This window comes from Schistocerca nitens, chromosome 11, assembly GCF_023898315.1.
Source record: "Schistocerca nitens isolate TAMUIC-IGC-003100 chromosome 11, iqSchNite1.1, whole genome shotgun sequence".
Taxonomy (NCBI): domain Eukaryota; kingdom Metazoa; phylum Arthropoda; class Insecta; order Orthoptera; family Acrididae; genus Schistocerca; species Schistocerca nitens.
The window spans coordinates 136,846,554-136,865,915 of NC_064624.1; the positions used below are offsets into that span (position 1 = coordinate 136,846,554).

At 42.3% G+C, this 19,362-nt stretch overlaps 1 protein-coding gene across 1 annotated transcript in view; it reads left to right on the top strand.

Annotated features, from left to right (window-relative positions):
• Positions 1 to 7,722: 7,722 nt before the first annotated feature.
• Positions 7,723 to 19,362, top strand: part of LOC126212714 (beta-1,3-galactosyltransferase 6-like) — a gene marked incomplete at its 5' end in the record, with an annotated part of 78,839 nt that continues 67,199 nt past the window's right edge. The window contains 2 exons of the mRNA XM_049940126.1: positions 7,723 to 8,004; positions 18,377 to 18,564. Of these exons, the coding sequence (XP_049796083.1) occupies positions 7,723 to 8,004; positions 18,377 to 18,564 (470 nt within the window). The remainder of the gene's footprint in view (positions 8,005 to 18,376; positions 18,565 to 19,362) is intronic.

Below are 19,362 nucleotides of genomic sequence, written 5' to 3' on the forward strand. Positions count from 1 at the left end.
GCATAGGTTCAGTTGTGGGGAAAGCAGGTAGTAGGTTTTCAGTTTATTGGTAGGATACTAGAGAAAAGCAATCGGTCTACAAAGGAGATCGCTAAAAAGACACTCACTTGACCCATCCTGGGTGTGGGATCCATACCAAACAGGTCTGGCAAAGGATATTGAACATATACAGAGAAGCGCAGCATGTATGGTCTCAGTTTTGTTTGACCTGTGGGAGTGTCACTGAATGTTGAAAAAACTGAACTGACTCATGAAATTATACCGAGAAAGAATTGGCTTTAAATGATGACTCTAGGAATATACACAACCCCATAGGGATCATGAAGATAGGATTACAGTGCTCACAGAGGTGTTTAAACAATCATTTTTCCCGTACTCCGTACTTGAATGAAATGTGACAAAGCCCTGATAGCTGGTACAGTGTGATATACCCTCTGCCATGCATTTCACAGTGGTTTGCAGTGTATAGATGTAGATGTAGAAGCAAGAAATTTGGAATCCCCACTGCTCAAAAGAAAATTGTAACATACCTCTTTACCTGCCTCTTTGACAAGTTATGTGATTAGCAAGAGTCAAAGATTCAAAATTTCTTTTAGTTAGTGGGGAAGATGAAGTGTTCATTTTAAATGTTTGCTCATGTACTGGAATCAGGTCCCTGTGTGTGCAATGTTGATAAACATTTTCTTTGAAAAATACTAATGCAATCAAGTACGCCTAAAATTTAAGATACAAACAGCAAACAAAGCAGCTATTTGATTTAACTGAAGAAGCATCCACTTTCTTTCTTATATTCTAGGTTGACTTTAGCAGCCCCAAGCACAAATAGCATGAAGCAATATAGTGATAGTTTATTGTTAATATGGTACATGATTAAGTTTTGATGATTTACTTATATTTTGTTAGCGTATACCTTGACTTTTTCTATATCTTCAGTTTTTCTAGGATTTTATGTTTCATAAGTTTTATGTTATGATGAGGTAGTGACAATTTAGAATTTGAATTGTTTCTGTGTGATGCTGCAGTTCAGTGCTTGCTGGTATTTCCAGCAAGGCTATAGTTGGTTCATTGCCCCATTTCTTTTGTAAGTTGATCAATAGAACAGCTGTGGTGACAGTACTTGGCTATCAAAATCAAATCTGTAAACTTCTCATCTTTGGTGTTCGATTGTTCTTCAGCTTCCTGTAGACCAGATCCTGTTGCAGAGCTGTTATTTTCTAGTGGTAATCGTCAGCACGTAATGAAAGTGTAGCATTTCCTTTGTCAGCAGGCAGGGCTATTGCTTTTTCATCTTCTTTTCAGTCTTAGTGCTCTCTGTTCTACTGTCGTCATATTTGGTTTCCGAAGTTGGTATTTGTTGATGATCTTGTATGTTTCCCATCTTTATTCACAGCAAATGCCCGTTACATACAATGTACTGGCCACCAGTACATAGGAGAAACACAGTACTACATCTTACAATATTGCATAGAACACATTAGATGCATACATCAGGGGTATAAGATAAATCAGCAGTGGCAGAACATAGCTTCAATGAGGGACGTACATTCGAATTTAAGGAAACCAAAATGTTTTGCCGAGCTAGTGATTATTGGGAGAGTATCATCAAAGAATCTATTGAGATAAGACTCCGTGTAACCTCGTTAACAGGGTCAAGGGCTATCAGCTAAGTTCAACATGGAACCCTGCGCTAGCAGCTATGCGCCAAGAACGCACCCGACAGCTGGCACTTCAAGAGTCAGATGTCACCAATGATACCTCACCAGACGTCCACTCTTCTGTAAATAAAGTGTGTAGCATGACATATGTCTGTACAGTCAATCATTGACAAAATTGGGGAATACAGAAGCGTACGATTCCACCCATCTGCTTTGACCCATGATGTCACCAGTATGGCAGAAACATCCATCCTCAACGTCTCCAATATGATGCCTATGATGTCATTACATAAATGACAACAAACAGGAAAATGCATATAACACCAACACACATCTCTCTCTCCAAAAATATAATCAAACTAACGGGACGAATGTGGGAGATTGGGGGGTTCTGGGTGTGGACAAACTAAATATAAACACATACAGGCACACACACCACAATCCCAAACCACACAAGACGATGACATAAAAACACACAAAATTCCCAAGTTCCGCTACACTTACAATATCGGCAGGAATCGGTCACTTCCCTTCATCTACATAGCTCAACCACAGTTGTCGATACCACAAAATAAAAACAACCTATTCCAAAAATTATAATCACACTGCAACTATCAATACCATAAAACCAATACCTAAAACAACAAAAATTGGAATCGGACACTTCCCTTGACCTATGTAGGTCAACAGCAGCTCACGATACCAGAACACACAGCGACTACACATTGGAATTGTACACTTCCCTTGACCTATATAGTCAACAGCAATTCACGATACCAAGTCACACAGAGCTATGACGACAAATTGCAATCGGTCACTTCCCATGACCTAAGCAGCTCAAATACAACTGAAAACTGAAATAATGTACTTCCCCCTAAGATACATAAATCAACCACAAGTGCCGATACCAAAACATCAACCGCCAACACATGCAGTAAATAACACCGACCCAACAACACATAAAAACCCCACGAAGATCATAACACATGAACAATAGACCCAAAGAAAACGACTACTTACCATAAAAAAGTTCCAGCACTACATGCTAACCCCAAACTCGCATATTCTGCTGGCATACGCCACAGTTAACTGTCTCTGTCACAAGCCCAAAAAGTTGCAGAAACTTAATGACGGACAACATGTCGTCCCCATTTCAGCCCACGGACGCATGCTATTAAACTTAGAAGTCATGTCTGTACCTAACAAAAGAAGCCACAAATTGCATTAAATGAGTTACCGCGCGACAGACAGCAAACCGATAACATCAAACGACACCGCAATAACATAAACACACCGTAAACTTAATTCTTAACTTGCTGAAACTAATTGCCGTTCTTCTATAAGTCACGACCGATAAATGCACACTCCAAGCAGCGACACCCAAATGAACCCAATACACCACAAGAGGATACCACCAACCGCAACAAGATGACGTCTACAAACACAACACACTCATGAACTAAACTCCGCACCGTCATGACGTTGTACAACACAACACCCTTACGTCACGGGTCAAAGCCGATAGGTGGGATCGGATGCCTCCGTTGACCCCAAAATTGTTTTATGCTTACTGGGTCATCGGCATGTTGCACAGGCTGCACAGGGAATGGGTACAAGCCTTCGAAATGTAACAGACGCCGCACACACATCTGCAGAATATCGAGGCGGCAACTGATGTGCCGTGTACTGGCTGTGGGATTCCGTTGTACCATTGTGATGAAGCCTTCCCTTTCCTCAGCTGACTGGATGGCCTCACAGTCTGGTTTCACTTGTACACTGGGTGGTGTTCTGGGTTCATGTAACATCTGAAAACTATGGGAAATAACCTGACATAGGTAGTTCGTCCCTCAAGAAAAAGTCTCTGGTATTCTTTCAGAGCTGCACGGGTAGTGCCATAACAGTAGCTGCATACAAACAACATGCCTGCATATTCCGCATGGGTATAGCAGCACATCAGTATTTATGGATACAATGGACTTGCATAATTAAACAACATCAAGCATGACTTGCACACGGCCTCGTGATTCCTCACTGATCCGCCCATGATTACACACTATGTACACTTGCATCTGTTGCCTCGGTGTGATGTCAGTGTTGCCATCTGTTGTAAAAAACCCACACTTCTTGTAGGATAGATCAGTTTATCTGTCCCACCATTATTCTGTCCACCACAGCACCTATTAGGGGCGTTTGAAAAGTCCGTGCAACGTCCGAGAGATGGCACCACCAGCACGTATCGAGGTCATGTCTAGTTAGTAGCATCTTTGGAAAGAACGCACACCACATTTCAGCCATATTGGTCTATTTCTTTTTGTTTGGCATTCGTGTGAATCGAGGAAGTCGAGGGATTGTCAAAAAATGGACGAAAAAGAATTTCGTGTGGTGATTAAACATTACTTTATGAAAGGCAAAATGCCTCAGGAGACTAAAGAGAAGCTTGATAAACATTATGGTGACTCTGCACCTTCGATTAGAACAGTTTATAAGTGGTTTCAAAATTTTCAGAGTGGCCATATGGGCACAAGTGATGCTGAACGTTCTGGATGGCCTGTGGAGGTTTCGACTCCAGAAATCATTGATAAAATCCTGGATATGGTGATGGATGACGGAAGAGTTAAGGTGCATGAGATTGCTAGTGCTGTGGCCATCTCGAATGAATGGATATATAATATTTTGCATAAACATTTGGACATGAGAAATCTATCAGCAAGATGGGTTCCACGGTTGCTCACACTTGACCAAAAGTGGAATCGTGTGAAGTGTTGCAGAGATTGTTTGCAGCTGTTCAGGAAGAATCTGCAGGACTTTAAGCATTGTTTCAGCACTGTGGATGAAGCACGGATACATTACTGTACTACTGAGACCAAACAACAATCTAAACAATGGGTTAACAAGGGAGAATCTGCACCAAAAAAGGTGAAGACCATTCCTTCAGCCGGAAAGGTTATGGCGACTGTCTTTTGGGATTCGCAAGGGATAATCCTCTTCGACTATCTGGAAAAGGGTAAAACTATTACAGGTGCATATTATTCATCGTTATTGGACTGTTTGAAAACCGAGCTGCAAGAAAAACGCCAGCGATTGGACCACAAAAAAGTCCTTTTCCATCACGACAATTCACTAGCGCACACCTCAGCAGTTGTGGTCACAAAATTAAAGGAAATATGATTCCAACTCATTTCACATCCCCCCTATTCTCCAGACTTGGCTCCCTCAGACTAGTATTTGTTCTCCAATTTGAAGAAATGGCTGGCAGGACAAAGATTTTATTCGGACTAGGAGGTGATTGTAGCAACTAATAACTATATTGCAAACTTGGACAATTCCTATTATTCAGAAGGGATCAACAAATTAGAATAGTGTTGGACAAAGTGTATAAGTCTAAAAGGAGACTATGTCGAAAAATAGAAAAAGATTTATCCCAAACAAGTAAGTAGTTTTTATTTTTGCATGGACTTTTCAAATGCCTCTCATATACTGCATGTGTTCTGGCCAGAAGCAGTTCGCTCTGCGCTCTTGTATGTGCAAGTGCTGAATAAAGCAAGACCCATAGGTAGTGTTGTTTGGATAAGTGAAACATACTCAGGTGGTATGCCAAGCAAATCATTTAGTATTTCAAATTGACTATTGTTCTCTCTCGTGAAACACTTTTTCCACTGATAATTGCTACATCATCAGCATATGCATAAATCTGAGTTGGCTTCATGCCTATGTAACCAGATGTTTGAAGCTTTTGAATGGCTGCTTCAAGAGTCTGATTAAAAAGCATTGTAGAAATGGCATTCCCTTATCTGATGTTTTACTGATGCTAAACCATTTACTGGGTTTTCCATCCACTCACACTGCAGCCTTGGAACCATCCAGTGTTGTTTGGATAACTTAAACATACTCAGGTGGTATGCCAAGCAAATCATTTAGTATTTCTGCCCTATTAAGACTATTGAAAGCCTGCTTGAAGTCTACATAGAAGCTATGAAGCACAATATTATAGTCATATGCCTTTTCATGTACTAGCCTCAGCACAAATATCTAATCTGTTGTTGGTCTATTAGGCCAAAATCGACACTGATATTCTCCCAGAGTCTCCTCTGCATATGGAACTTGTCTGTTATAAATAATACTAGGCAGAATCTTATAGGTTACATTCAGCAGGGTACTGCCTCTGTAATTTTAACAAGCCTTGTCTACTTTCTTATGGCTTGGCTGGATTATCCGTAAGGTCCCTTTATTCTGGGGTTCTTTCCTGCTTCTGTATCAACTTGATGAGTTTGTGGATTTGCTTATGGAGACCAATTCCCCATTTTTCAACAGTTCTGATGTTATTCCATCAGTCCTGATCTCTTGTAGTTTTTTTCAGACAGTGCAATATCTTCTGTAGCTCCCGTAATGTGGGTTCATCCATCTCTGGATCTGCAGCATAATAGAGTGGTTGCGCCCGGGTTCCCGGGTTCGATTCCCGGCGGGGTCAGGGATTTTCTCTGCCTCGTGATGACTGGGTGTTGTGTGCTGTCCTTAGGTTAGTTAGGTTTAAGTAGTTCTAAGTTCTGGGGGACTGATGACCATAGATGTTAAGTCCCATAGTGCTCAGAGCCATTTGAACCATTAGAGTGGTTGCACATTTCTGCTAGGATAGCCCTCCAGAATTTCGTTGAAGTATTCTCTTGTTTATTTGTCAGCAAATTTCCCTCTTTTCCCTTACATGCTGTTATTTTCTGTGTATATTCTTGAGTTTCTTCTTAAATTTTGTTACAAAACTTTCTGCTCTCTTTCCTTTGACAGTGCTCTTCCATTCCTCCATCTTTCTCCTTATGACTTCCTTCTTTTCCCTCTACTACACACCCTTGCTGCCTCTACATCTTTTCATTATACAGGATGTTTATAAATGAATATCGGGATTTTAACACTTTACAGTATTTATTACATTAAACTTAACAGTTATAAATGATATGTCAAATGAAAGAGCAACTCAAACAGTTTTACCAAGAACCTTATAAATGTTCAGTGTGAGCACCATTTGTCACATGGCACACATAAAGTCTATAGCCGATCGCTGGATTGTCCGCAAGGGGCCCAATGACAGTGCTTGCTTTGCACGGCCTCCACATTTGCCCGACCTAATGCCATGCGATTATTTCCTTTGGGGCTTCATCAAGGATCGTGTGTATGTGCCTCCGTTACCAGCAGACCCCCCTGAATTAAGAAACCAGATTGAAGCAGCTGTTGCTACAATCACTGAAGACACACTTACCAACGTTTGGGAAGAACACAGTTATAGACTTGATGTGTGCTGTGTGACAAATGGTGCTCACATTGAACATTTATAAGGTTCTTGGTAAAACTGTTTGAGTTGCTCTTTCATTTAACATATCATTTATAACTGTAAGTTTAATATAATAAATATTATAAAGCGTTGAAACCCCAATATCCATTTATAAACACCCTGTATAATGCCTGATCTGGTCTCGTATTTTGCTGTAAGCATTCCAGCCTCACTTCCCTTTTTCTGTTCTGCTGCTTGTCTGCATTCATCATCATACCAGTCTTCATTTCTAATTCTCCTTGTTTCCCCCAGTATCTAACAAGCTGTTGTCAGAATGGCATTTTTAATAGCGTTCCATTCTTTGTCTATACAGTCTCCACCACCTTTTGTTTGTAACTCGTGTCTCAATCTGTTCTGATTCTCTTTAACAGTAGACCTATCTTTCGGTTTTTATGTATTCCATTTCTTTGTTCTTGTGTTATTTCCTTTGGGAGACACAGCAAGTTTCTGTCTCATTTTGGAGCCTACTAGATGGTCAGAATCTGAATTAGCTTCTCAGGAAGTGTGCACATTTTCCGCATGCCGACCACTTCGATACCAGTACGGTGTGTTCAATTTGCCGTAGCAAACCCTATTCCATCGATTCGTGTTTTGCACCACAGCCGGGCGGGCGCCATGTTGACGCGACTGCTGCTGCACGTGCTGGTGCGGCGCTTCTTCTCCGTCGCGTACGTGGCGGTGGCGCTCGTCCTGGCCGGCAGCTTCCTGCTGCTGGCGGTGACGAGCGGCGGGCTGCCCTCGCCGTGGCCGGCGTGCCCGGAACGGGGACCTCCTCCGGAGCAGCCCGCCGGCCACTTCCTGGTAGTGCTGGTGGTGTCGGCGCCGGCCAACGAGGGCGCCCGCGACACGCTGCGCGACACGTGGTTCCGCTCCTGCCCGCAGGACGGCGACGTGCGGTGCTACTTCGTGTCGGGGACCGCCGGTCTCCCGAAGGACACGGTGCGCGAGCTGGAGGACGAGCGAGACCGCCACCACGATCTGCTGCTGCTGCCCGAAGTCACCGACACGTTCGCCAATCTCACGCTCAAGGTGCGTGGACCGCCCTGCCCTGTACGGTGCTCTCCCATTTTGTTCGCACGAGAGTGATCTGATTCTGGTGTCGGTTAACAGTTCCTTTTGCATTACATTACTTACATGGTGTTTCAAAAATGACCGGTATTATTGAAACGGCAATAAAAACTAAACGAGCAGCGATAGAAATACACCGTTTGTTGCAATATGCTTGGGACAACAGTACATTTTCAGGCGGACAAACTTTCGAAATTACAGTAGTTACAATTTTCAACAACAGATGGCGCTGCAAGTGATGTGAAAGATATAGAAGACAACGCAGTCTGTGGGTGCGCCATTCTGTACGTCGTCTTTCTGCTGTAAGCGTGTGCTGTTCACAACGTGCAAGTGTGCTGTAGACAAAATGGTTTATTCCTTAGAACAGAGGATTTTTCTGGTGTTGGAATTCGACCGCCTAGAACACAGTGTTGTTGCAACAAGACGAAGTTTTCAACGGAGGTTTAATGTAACCAAAGGACCGAAAAGCGATACAATAAAGGATCTGTTTGAAAAATGTCAACGGACTGGGAACGTGACGGATGAACGTGCTGGAAAGGTAGGGCGACCGCGTACGGCAACCACAGAGGGCAACGCGCAGCTAGTGCAGCAGGTGATCCGACAGCGGCCTCGGGTTTCTGTTCGCCGTGTTGCAGCTGCGGTCCAAATGACGCCAACTTCCACATATCGTCTCCTGCGCCAAAGTTTACACCTCTATCCGTACAAAATTCAAACGCGGCAACCCCTCAGCGCCGCTACCATTGCTGCACGAGAGACATTCGCTAACGATATAGTGCACAGGATTGATGACGGCGATATGCATGTGGGCAGCATTTGGTTTACTGACGAAGCTTATTTTTACCTGGACGGCTTCGTCAATAAACAGAACTGGCGCATATGGGGAACCGAAAAGCCCCACGTTGCAGTCCCATCGTCCCTGCATCCTCAAAAAGTACTGGTCTGGGCCGCCATTTCTTCCAAAGGAATCATTGGCCCATTTTTCAGATCCGAAACGATTACTGCATCACGCTATCTGGACATTCTTCGTGAATTTGTGGTGGTACAAACTGCCTTAGACGACACTGCGAACACCTCGTGGTTTATGCGAGATGGTGCCCGGCCACATCGCACGGCCGACGTCTTTAATTTCCTGAATGAATATTTCGATGATCGTGTGATTGTTTTGGGCTATCCGAAACATACAGGAGGCGGCGTGGATTGGCCTCCCTATTCGCCAGACATGAACCCCTGTGACTTCGTTCTGTGGGGACACTTGAAAGACCAGGTGTACCGCCAGAACCCAGAAACAATTGAACAGCTGAAGCAGTACATCTCATCTGCATGTGAAGCCATTCCGCCAGACACGTTGTCAAAGGTTTCGGGCAATTTCATTCAGAGACTACGCCATATTATTGCTACGCATGCTGGATATGTGGAAAATATCGTACTATAGAGTTTCCCAGACCGCAGCGCCATCTGTTGTTGAAAATTGTAGCTACTGTAATTTCGAAAGTTTGTCTGCCTGAAAATGTACTGTTGTCCCAAGCATATTGTAACAAATGGTGTATTTCTATCGCTGCTCGTTTAGTTTTTATTGCCGTTTCAAATATACCGGTCATTTTTGAAACACCCTGTATATACTGTGGATCCTGCAATTAGAGATATCTGAAATGTGAAAAGTAGTCAAGCAGCTACCTTTAAATTAATTTTAGTTCAATCCAGTGATATACGGGATGTTCAAAAAGTCTCTCCGCAGTGCCGTATTATTGTTAGCCGCGCGTGCCGTTTGATGTTCGACTGCCTGGGTTACTTCCCTCCAAGTGGACTCTCCCAACATTCCACTGTTTTGTTTATATCAGCCAGCATCAGTGGTATTGTTGGTGTGTGTCGTTACGTGTTGACGTGAACGTTTAAGCTTAGTTCCTTTGTTCATCTGTTTCATTTTTGTCACTGTTAAAATGCTAACCATTGAAGAACATGTGTTTTTAGTCGAACAAGTGTTCAAAGAGGGCATTAAATACACAGTTTCAGTTCATCAAACATTTAATTCAGTTTTCCTGGAGACAAAACTCCCACATCGTGATACTGTGCGAGATTTGATTAACAAATTTTGAAGAATGGGTTTAGTGACAGATGCACCGATAAGTGGTCGTCCTAGTGTTTTGTCTGAGGGTATACTGCTCAATATTTCTGATAAAATGTTCACAAGTCTGAACAACTCAGTAAGAAAACTCGCCCAGGAAATCGATGTTAGTATCGGAACGGCCCACACAGCTGTAAGGAAACAACTAGAACTTTTCCCATACAAAGCGACAGTCGTGCAGGAACTGAAAAATACTAATCATGGCAAGAGACTGCATTATTGTCAATGGTTCAAAAATTTCGTTCAACAAAATGGAAGGGTTTTTCTTAATGAAAAGTTTTTCACTGATGGGGCCTGGTTTCATTTATCCGGGTACATGAACTCGCAAAATTCTCGTATGTGGAGTACTGCAAATCCACTGTGTATTCATGAGGACCCACTTCATTCTGTAAAAATAGGAGTTTGGATTGCAATTTCTAGACGTCGGATTGCGGATCCCACATTTTTCAACGAAACAATAAACGCACAACGATACTGCAGTGATATTCTGTAGCCATTCATAGGAGAACTTGTGTTAAGTGAAATACTAAATGGTTATTTTCAACAAGATGGTAAGTAAAAATGAATATTCAATAAATTAATAACTTGTATTTCATTGAGTTTCGTTTCGGTATATTCACTGCAGCATACGGCACACGCGGCTAACAATCATACGGCACTATGGAGCGACTTTTTGAACACCCTGTAGTTTAACAATATTAAACACTACTATTATTTTCTATTTCCTTGCATCCACACTGCTGCAGTCTTTTAAAAATAACATTTTCCACCCAGCACTCTTATTAAATGTATATATTCACAACAACAAAAGTGGCCATTCTGCCCATCTCCAGTGACAGCGCACTGTGGAGTGTGTGCGTCAGTGCCTAATCATTCCTTGTGTGTGTACACCACCCTCATGTCACAAGTGTTTGTTTCATATGTATATGCTGGTTATTTTGTATGCATAAGAAGACAGGATTCTTGGTCATAAATAGATAAGTAAACTTTTGCCATTTGGAAACCACTTCAAACACCCCCCCCCCCCTCTCCTCCTGAAAAATGCGTGATTGTAGGACAGTGAAACTTGGTGGAAACATTTGTAAGGACACGTGGAAGAGAAATAACAAATAAACCTTTCAGAGAAACACCCAGTACAAGGGTTGAATGAAAAGTAATGCCTCCACCTTTGTTAATTAGGTTTGGATGGTAATATTCTAATAATTCAAATGCAGAAATAATCCTTAGAATGTGATCTTTGATTACCAATATTCACTTTTCCACATAATCACCAGCCAATTGGATACATTTCTGCCAACGATGAACAAGTTTTCTGAAGCTATCACGGAAGATGTCGACACACTGTTTCCGCAACCACAGTCTCATAGTTCTCTCAATCTCTTCATCAGAAGCATAATGATGTCCCCGCAGATCGTCTTTGATTATTGGAAACAGGTGTAAGTCAGACGGTGCTAAATCTGGACTGTATGGAGGATGCCGTACGGTGGTGAGATTCAGTCTCTGAAGTTCTGTTGTCGTGGCACGTGAAGTGTGTGGTCTGGCATTGTCATGCTGCAGGAAAACATTTCCCTTTTCTTTTCGGACCCTCGTTAGCCATCGTTTCAGAGTTTGCAGCATTGTGATGTAACGCTCTGAAATTATTGTTGTTCTGTGATCATGGAAATTGACACATATAACACCATCTGCGTCCCAGAACACCTTGGCCATGATTTTTCCAGCTGAGGGCTGCATCTTGAATTTATTTTTCTGGGGCGACACTTGTATCGATATTCCATAGGCTGACATTTCATCTCCGGGTCGTAATGGTGTGTCCACATTCCGTCTCCTACCACAATTGAATGGAGAAAGGCGTCACCTTCATTCTCGTAATGGGAGAGGAGTTCCTGACAAATTTCAAGTCTGTGCACTTTCACTTCGGTAGTCAGCACCCGGGCAACCCATCGTGCACAGATCTTCCGATAGCCGAGCAAAGCAATAATGTGACCCACACGTTCTTGCGAAATGCCGATTGTGCTTGCAATTTCTCTCTGAGGGATACGACAATCATGCTGAATCAATCTGTCAACATTCTGCTTGTGAAATTCGGTGGTTGCTGTCACAGGACGTCCAACTCTTTTTTTTTGTCACACAGGCCAGATGTTCCCGCCCCAACATCTTTAAACTTACTCACCCAGTGACACACAGTAGTCACATCAACACAATCACCATAAACTGCTTTCATTCTCTGATGAAACTCCCTTGGGGTAACACCTGCTGTCAAGAATTCAATGACTGCATGTTGCTTAAATCGCATTGACCGACCATCTGCGCAGGGGACCATACTTCACACTGTAACAACACAACCGTTCAATGCTACGGCTTCCTGCCAACTGGAGCTGTAGAGAAGAGGTTACGGAACAAGCCAGTACCTGCCGCATACCGATGCTGCCAACTGCTGAAGAGCTATGAAGGTGGAGGCTTTACTTTTCAGTCAACCCTTGTAGTTTCCATATGAGATGGTAATATTTGTTACTTGTGTGGAATGTTTACACGAAGGGGTTCAGACTTTGTACTGTGATGACCATCTGCATCTCCAGTAGCCTGCAGTCGCGTAAGAGATACCATTTCACACTTGTTCGCAGTACTTCTCGAATGGTGAGCCACGGAATCTTCAGTTATCGAACACAGCTCGTGCACTGCTCGAAGATTATAGATTGATTCCAGCATTCTCAGCTGTGGTAGCGGTAACTTCTTCAACAATTTGTAGAGCAATTGGGCGTCAGTCTCTATCGGGAGCAGTTCCCGAATCGCCAGTTAATGTGAAATTCTAAATTGTGTTCTTCAACCCACTTTGCAAAAAGAGGAGCTCTCTGTGTTCCTGTAATGCATCTGTACTTGTGAAGAGCAACAGCGCTCTTACTGTTGTTTTGATATACAGACATATGTTAACTGTCTGAACTGCAGTACACACTGGTTCCTGTGTTTCAACCCTACATCATCATACCAGTATCAGTACCGGTGCCTAATGGCAAATCATGACATTAACACTACTGACAACGCAAATCGTGCAGCACACAGTCAGAGTATCATTTCTATAAAGTTCAACAACAACACTAACAGCTGTGTTTTAAAATTATGAATCACTTCGGAGAAAATGACGCATTGCCCCAGGGTCGACACAGTTCCAGAAAATATCTTTCTTGTGAACCTCTCTTTCACATAAAGTAAGGACAGCAATGAACAGGGGATCTTGAGCTGATTCCATATTTATAGATTCTCAGAAGGCTTCTGATACTGTTGCTCACAAGTGGCTTCTAATCAGATTGTGTGCCCACGGAGTATTGTTGAAGTTATGTAACTGGATTTGTGATTTCCTGCCAAGGAAGTTTTATAGGCGCCTTCCTATTCCTAGTCTATGTAAACAATTTAGAAGGCAATCTAAGCAGTCTTATTACATTGTTTTAAAATTATGAATTACTTCGGAGAAAATAACGCATGGCCACAGGGTCAACACAGTTCCAGAAAATATCTTTCTTGTGAACCTCTCTTTCACATAAAGTAAGGACAGCAATGAACAGGGGATCTTGAGCTGATTCCATATTTATAGATTCTCAGAAGGCTTCTGATACTGTTGCTCACAAGTGGCTTCTAATCAGATTGTGTGCCCACGGAGTATTGTTGAAGTTATGTAACTGGATTCGTGATTTCCTGCCGAGGAAGTTTTATAGGCTCGTTCCTATTCCTAGTCTATGTAAACAATTTAGAAGGCAATCTAAGCAGTCTTATTACATTGTTTGCATATAAACCTGTTGTTTAGTGTCTAGTAAAATCAACAGCCCCCCATGAACCATGGACCTTACCATTGGTGGGGAGGCTTGCGTGCCTCAGCGATACAGATGGCCGTACCGTAGGTGCAACCACAACAGAGGGGTATCTGTTGAGAGGCCAGACAAACGTGTGGTTCCTGAAGAGGGGCAGCAGCCTTTTCAGTAGTTGCAGGGGCAACAGTCTGGATGATTGACTGATCTGGCCTTGTAACATTAACCAAAACGGCCTTGCTGTGCTGCTACTGCAAATGGCTGAAAGCAAGGGGAAACTTCAGCTGTAATTTTTCCCGAGGACATGCAGCTTTACTGTATGGAGAGCTGCATCAAACCAGTCTCAGGACTGAAGACCACAACAACAACAACAACAACAACAACAACAACAAAAATCAACAGAAGATCAAAACCAACTGAAAAATGAGTGAATGTGTTAAGTGCATGATATCAAGCAGATAAGTGAGAATAGTTAATAAAAGGCTTGAAATTGTGCTTAAAGTTTGTTGGAAGCTACTAAGTACTCCCATTATGAAGCAATGGATGAATATACACTACCCTGCATAAGTTTAGGGACACGAGGCAATTATGGACACTGGAAACAAAATACATTATAAAATTGCATTTTATTGTTTTTTAAATGTTTATTAAGCTCAAGCAATACATAGGTAAATGCAGCTATTATATTTCAGATTCCTCAGAATGTTATTTGAAACTGTACCGGGTTGGGATTCGAACCTGGGATCTCCTGCTTTCTAGGCAGGTGTGGTAACCAGTGCGCCACCCGGAACTCCGCATTATCGCAACTGCACGGACTATCTCAGTACGCCTCACGGCTGATTGACACTCCCATTGGGTGCCACCTATCCGCAGTCCCAGTCCATTATACTCCTGTTCGCTACTTAGAGATTCCCACAGAAGGTCGGGTGTATTTATGCATTCGCACTGAAGAAAGTGGATCCGTCATCCAGCCAGGTTTATAAGGCTTAGCGAAAATGTGTACCGCTTGCCAGTGATTCCTCTTATATCCCACTGCAACTGATAACAGTGATCCCCATTCAATTTCCTTTCCTCAGAATAGCCACATATTTCTTCAGTCACTGTCTTGCATACTCTCGGCATGTGATGGGTCAGGTTTGGCAGGCTCTCAGTTGGAATTAGTTTTCATTCTTGCTGCAGGACTTCCCATAGGTGTGTCCCTCACAGATTCCCAGTTTTTGGATCGCCCTGGCTAACTCGTACCATAGTAGCTCAATTGGGTTACAATCGGGGGACTGGGGTGGCCATTGCATGTTTTTCAAAATTTTCTGAGCCTCTTGAGACTTCACGTAGTTCCGACACAGGTGGGGATGTACGTTTTGGGTCGTTGCCTTGCTGCAAGACAAACCCTTTCCCAATCAGACGCGTGCCTTGGCATGCTGCTGAAATAGCACGATAAACCTTTTGGTTCATTTTTCAATCTAATTTCACCAAATCTCCAACTTTATTCCCTCCAAAAGATCCCCATACCATCACAGTTGGTATTATGCACTGAGGAATCAACCATTCCTCGGGTAAACAGTGTACGAATCAATGGTGTTTACTTGTGTACGAATCAATGGTGTTTACTTCAAAATGTTTTGAACTTGGATTCGTCATCCTCGGATGTCTAGTGTTGGTGTGCTGTAACCCATTGAAGCCATTTACTCTTTTATTCTTATTAACAGGGTGTAAAAATGATTTTCTTCCTGCTAACATAACACTGGAGGTTGTTTTCTGCCACGTGTCATCTCACTGTTGACTCACCCTTTGGTGTATGCTCATTGTGTTTAGTTCAGCAATCAATTTATGGACACTTTTGAATCTGCTACATTTACTGGTCATTACCAAGTACCAAGTACTTTTCCTGGCATTCTGATATTTTCCCGGGTACTCCTGAGTGGGGACGATCATCGTTGGAGAATCTTATCTCATTGCTGGTGTACGGTCTTGACAACTCTGCTAATGGAAATTTTCAATTTCTATGATGGTTGTCGGACACTATTGCCTTCTTGGTGCAAAGTGATTATCTTAACTCACACATCATAAGGAATCTGACATCTTGTGGTCATTTTCAGTTACTTTTGCTGTGTGTACTACCTTCTTTCGCAGTGGTGTCCTCCCTTTGTACAAAAATAAGTACAAGTGAACAAAACTGTGAACAACATACCTCTACACAGTCATGCTGTTTATTGACGCCACCTGGTGTGTTTAGTAGAACTGTTTAGACAGGAAAAGTCAGTTTATATAAAAATGAGCAATACTGGTATGTACCAATATGTATGTATATGTACAATAATTATTTGTAAAATACTGTAAGCGTCATTATTAAAAAACTTCCTGGCAGATTAAAACTGTGTGCCCGACCGAGACTCGAACTCGGGACCTTTGCCTTTTGCGGCCAACTGCTCTACCATCTGAGCTACCAAAGCACGACTCACGCCCGGTACTGACAGCTTTACTTCTGCCAGTATCTCGTCTCCCACCTTCCAAACTGGCAGAAGTAAAGCTGTGAGTACCGGGTGTGAGTCGTGCTTCGGTAGCTCAGTTTGTAGAGCACTTGCCCGCGAAAGGCAAAGGTCCCGAGTTCGAGTCTCGGTCGGGCACACAGTTTTAATCTGCCAGGAAGTTTCATATCAGCGCACACTCCGCTGCAGAGTGAAAATCTCATTCTGGAGTGTCATTATTAATTGTTATTTGAGCACACTATTCTGTATTCTAACCAGTAACTCACATAGATCACTTCCATTTTGCACTGGTGTTTCCACACTTACGGAGGGTACTGTAGTCTGAGTAATTTGTTCTCCATTTTAAGCAAAAGCAAGTATTTCACACATTTCAATGTTTGCAACATTGTATCTCGTGAGCTATGTCATTCAGCGGTATAATTTTGCAGCTGCATTCAGTGCTATATGTGGGCACTATGTGGAAATTTTGTTGCTAATACAGTTAGTAGTAAAGAAGAAATAAATTAAAACATTGAGCCTGATGCCATAGGTTTACTGTGTAAACAGTCAAACTGTAATAAGCGATAAACTATTTTACTTTCATCGTGATGTGGAAGGTGTCACTGACAAAAAGTTTCATAAAGGTTTGAAATTATGTGTAAAGTTTGCTGGAAGCCGCCAAGTGTTCTTTCTGATTCTGGACAAATAAAGCCTGGGTATTTCTTGAAATTTGGTTGGTGTAACCCAGTTTATTCAGAATAATAAACATTGATCAGAAATTGTCTGTCTTTCGATCCTTCACTGCAGTTGATGTTTCCTGTAAGTTTCTTAAGTAAAATAAGATTAGAGAATACTATGGTTCTCAAATGAGGTGAAAGGTTAGTTATTGTTTTAGATGTACAGTTTATTACATCACAGAGTCCTGCTCAAGATCTTATGTTGTGCTGCGTCTCTCACACAGTTTCTTCTGGATCTTATATACTCCTATTCACAATTGATGTATTGTTGTGTGTAGCAAATTTGCTGATTACAATTGCAGAAGTTGCTGATAACTACAGAAAATGTTATCCAGTGGTTGCAATTGAAATGCATCGAATATGATTATATATCTCTTGTTTTTAGAAAAAAAAGTGAAATGATATGAATAAACAATGTAATTACATTTTTGTATATTATACTGAAACTACTTTATCCTAAGCATTCCTACCATGTTTCTTGTTTCAAATATGAGTTGTTGTTGTTGTGGTCTTCAGTCCTGAGACTGGTGTGATTCAGCTTTCCATGCTACTCTATCCTGTGCAAGCTTCTTCATCTCCCAGTACTTACTGCAACCTACATCCCTCTGAATCTGCTTAGTGTATTCATCTCTTAGTCTCCCTCTACGATTTTTACCCTCCACACTGCCCTCCAATGCTAAATTGGTGATCCCTTGATGCCTCAGAACATGCCCTACCAACTGGTCCCTTCTTCTTGTCAAGTTGTGCCACAAACTCCTCTTCTCCCCTATTCTATTCAATATGAGTACAATATATAATACAGCAGCCAAAATAAACAATTTGTTTACATTATGAATCTGGTTTCATTTTATGAAGTGCAGTAATTGAAAGGTAACTAGATGTTGTTATGTTAGCCAATAGCGTAGCCAGCTGACAGTATGATAAAACAGTTGTAGGTTTTGAACATTATAGTACAGCATTTTTGCTATCTCTTTTGTTACTTGATAGTAAGTGAAAAGCCCCAATTGCATTTGAACACATTGACAATACATGTTCCTCACAAAATTGTTGAAAGTTATGTTACAGAGCTCAAAAGGCGAAATTACTTATCTGGGTCATATCTAATGATATAACAGTTAATCATGCAATCCGAGCTAGCTTCAAGATTGTATGAAAAATGAACTGTTACGCTTCAAGTCAGGCAAGTGTAATCAGCCAGTGCCCATTTGACAGGTGCTGACGGCTCTCGTGTGGGCGGACGAGAAGGCGGGGGCACAGTACGTGCTCAAGTGTGACGACGACACGTTCGTCCGGCTGCCGAAGATCGTCAACGAGCTGAAGGAGGGCGAAACAGCACTGTCGTCCGCATCACTCTACTGGGGGTTCTTTGATGGACGTGCTGCTGTGCAGAAGAAGGGCAAGTGAGTGCTGCTACACCATCCCCCATCCCTCCCACACTGTTGCAAAAACTCCCTGATTGCCCATCTAACTCCACCTCCAATACTCGTTCAAAATTATAAGTCTCAACTTAATTCAGCAAATGTCGTAGTTCCAGTTTGAGATGTCTGTTACTGATCAGTATTTGATGCTTTGAAAACAGAAAGCAAATTAGTGAGAAAATTTATACAGGGTGTTTCAAAAATGACCGGTATATTTGAAACGGCAATAAAAACTAAACAAGCAGCGATAGAAATACACCGTTTGTTGCAATATGCTTGGGACAACAGTACATTTTCAGGCGGACAAACTTTCGAAATTACAGTAGTTACAATTTTCAACAACAGATGGCCCTGCAAGTGATGTGAAAGATATAGAAGACAACGCAGTCTGTGGGTGCGCCATTCTGTACGTCGTCTTTCTGCTGTAAGCATGTGCTGTTCACAACGTGCAAGTGTGCTGTGGACAACATGGTTTATTCCTTAGAACAGAGGATTTTTCTGGTGTTGGAATTCCACCGCCTAGAACACAGTGTTGTTGCAACAAGACGAAGTTTTCAACGGAGGTTTAATGTAACCAAAGGACCGAAAAGCGATACAATAAAGGATCTGTTTGAAAAATTTCAACGGACTGGGAACGTGACGGATGAACGTGCTGGAAAAGTAGGGCGACCGCGTACGGCAACCACAGAGGGCAACGCGCAGCTAGTGCAGCAGGTGATCCGACAGCGGCCTCGGGTTTCCGTTCGCCGTGTTGCAGCTGCGGTCCAAATGACGCCAACG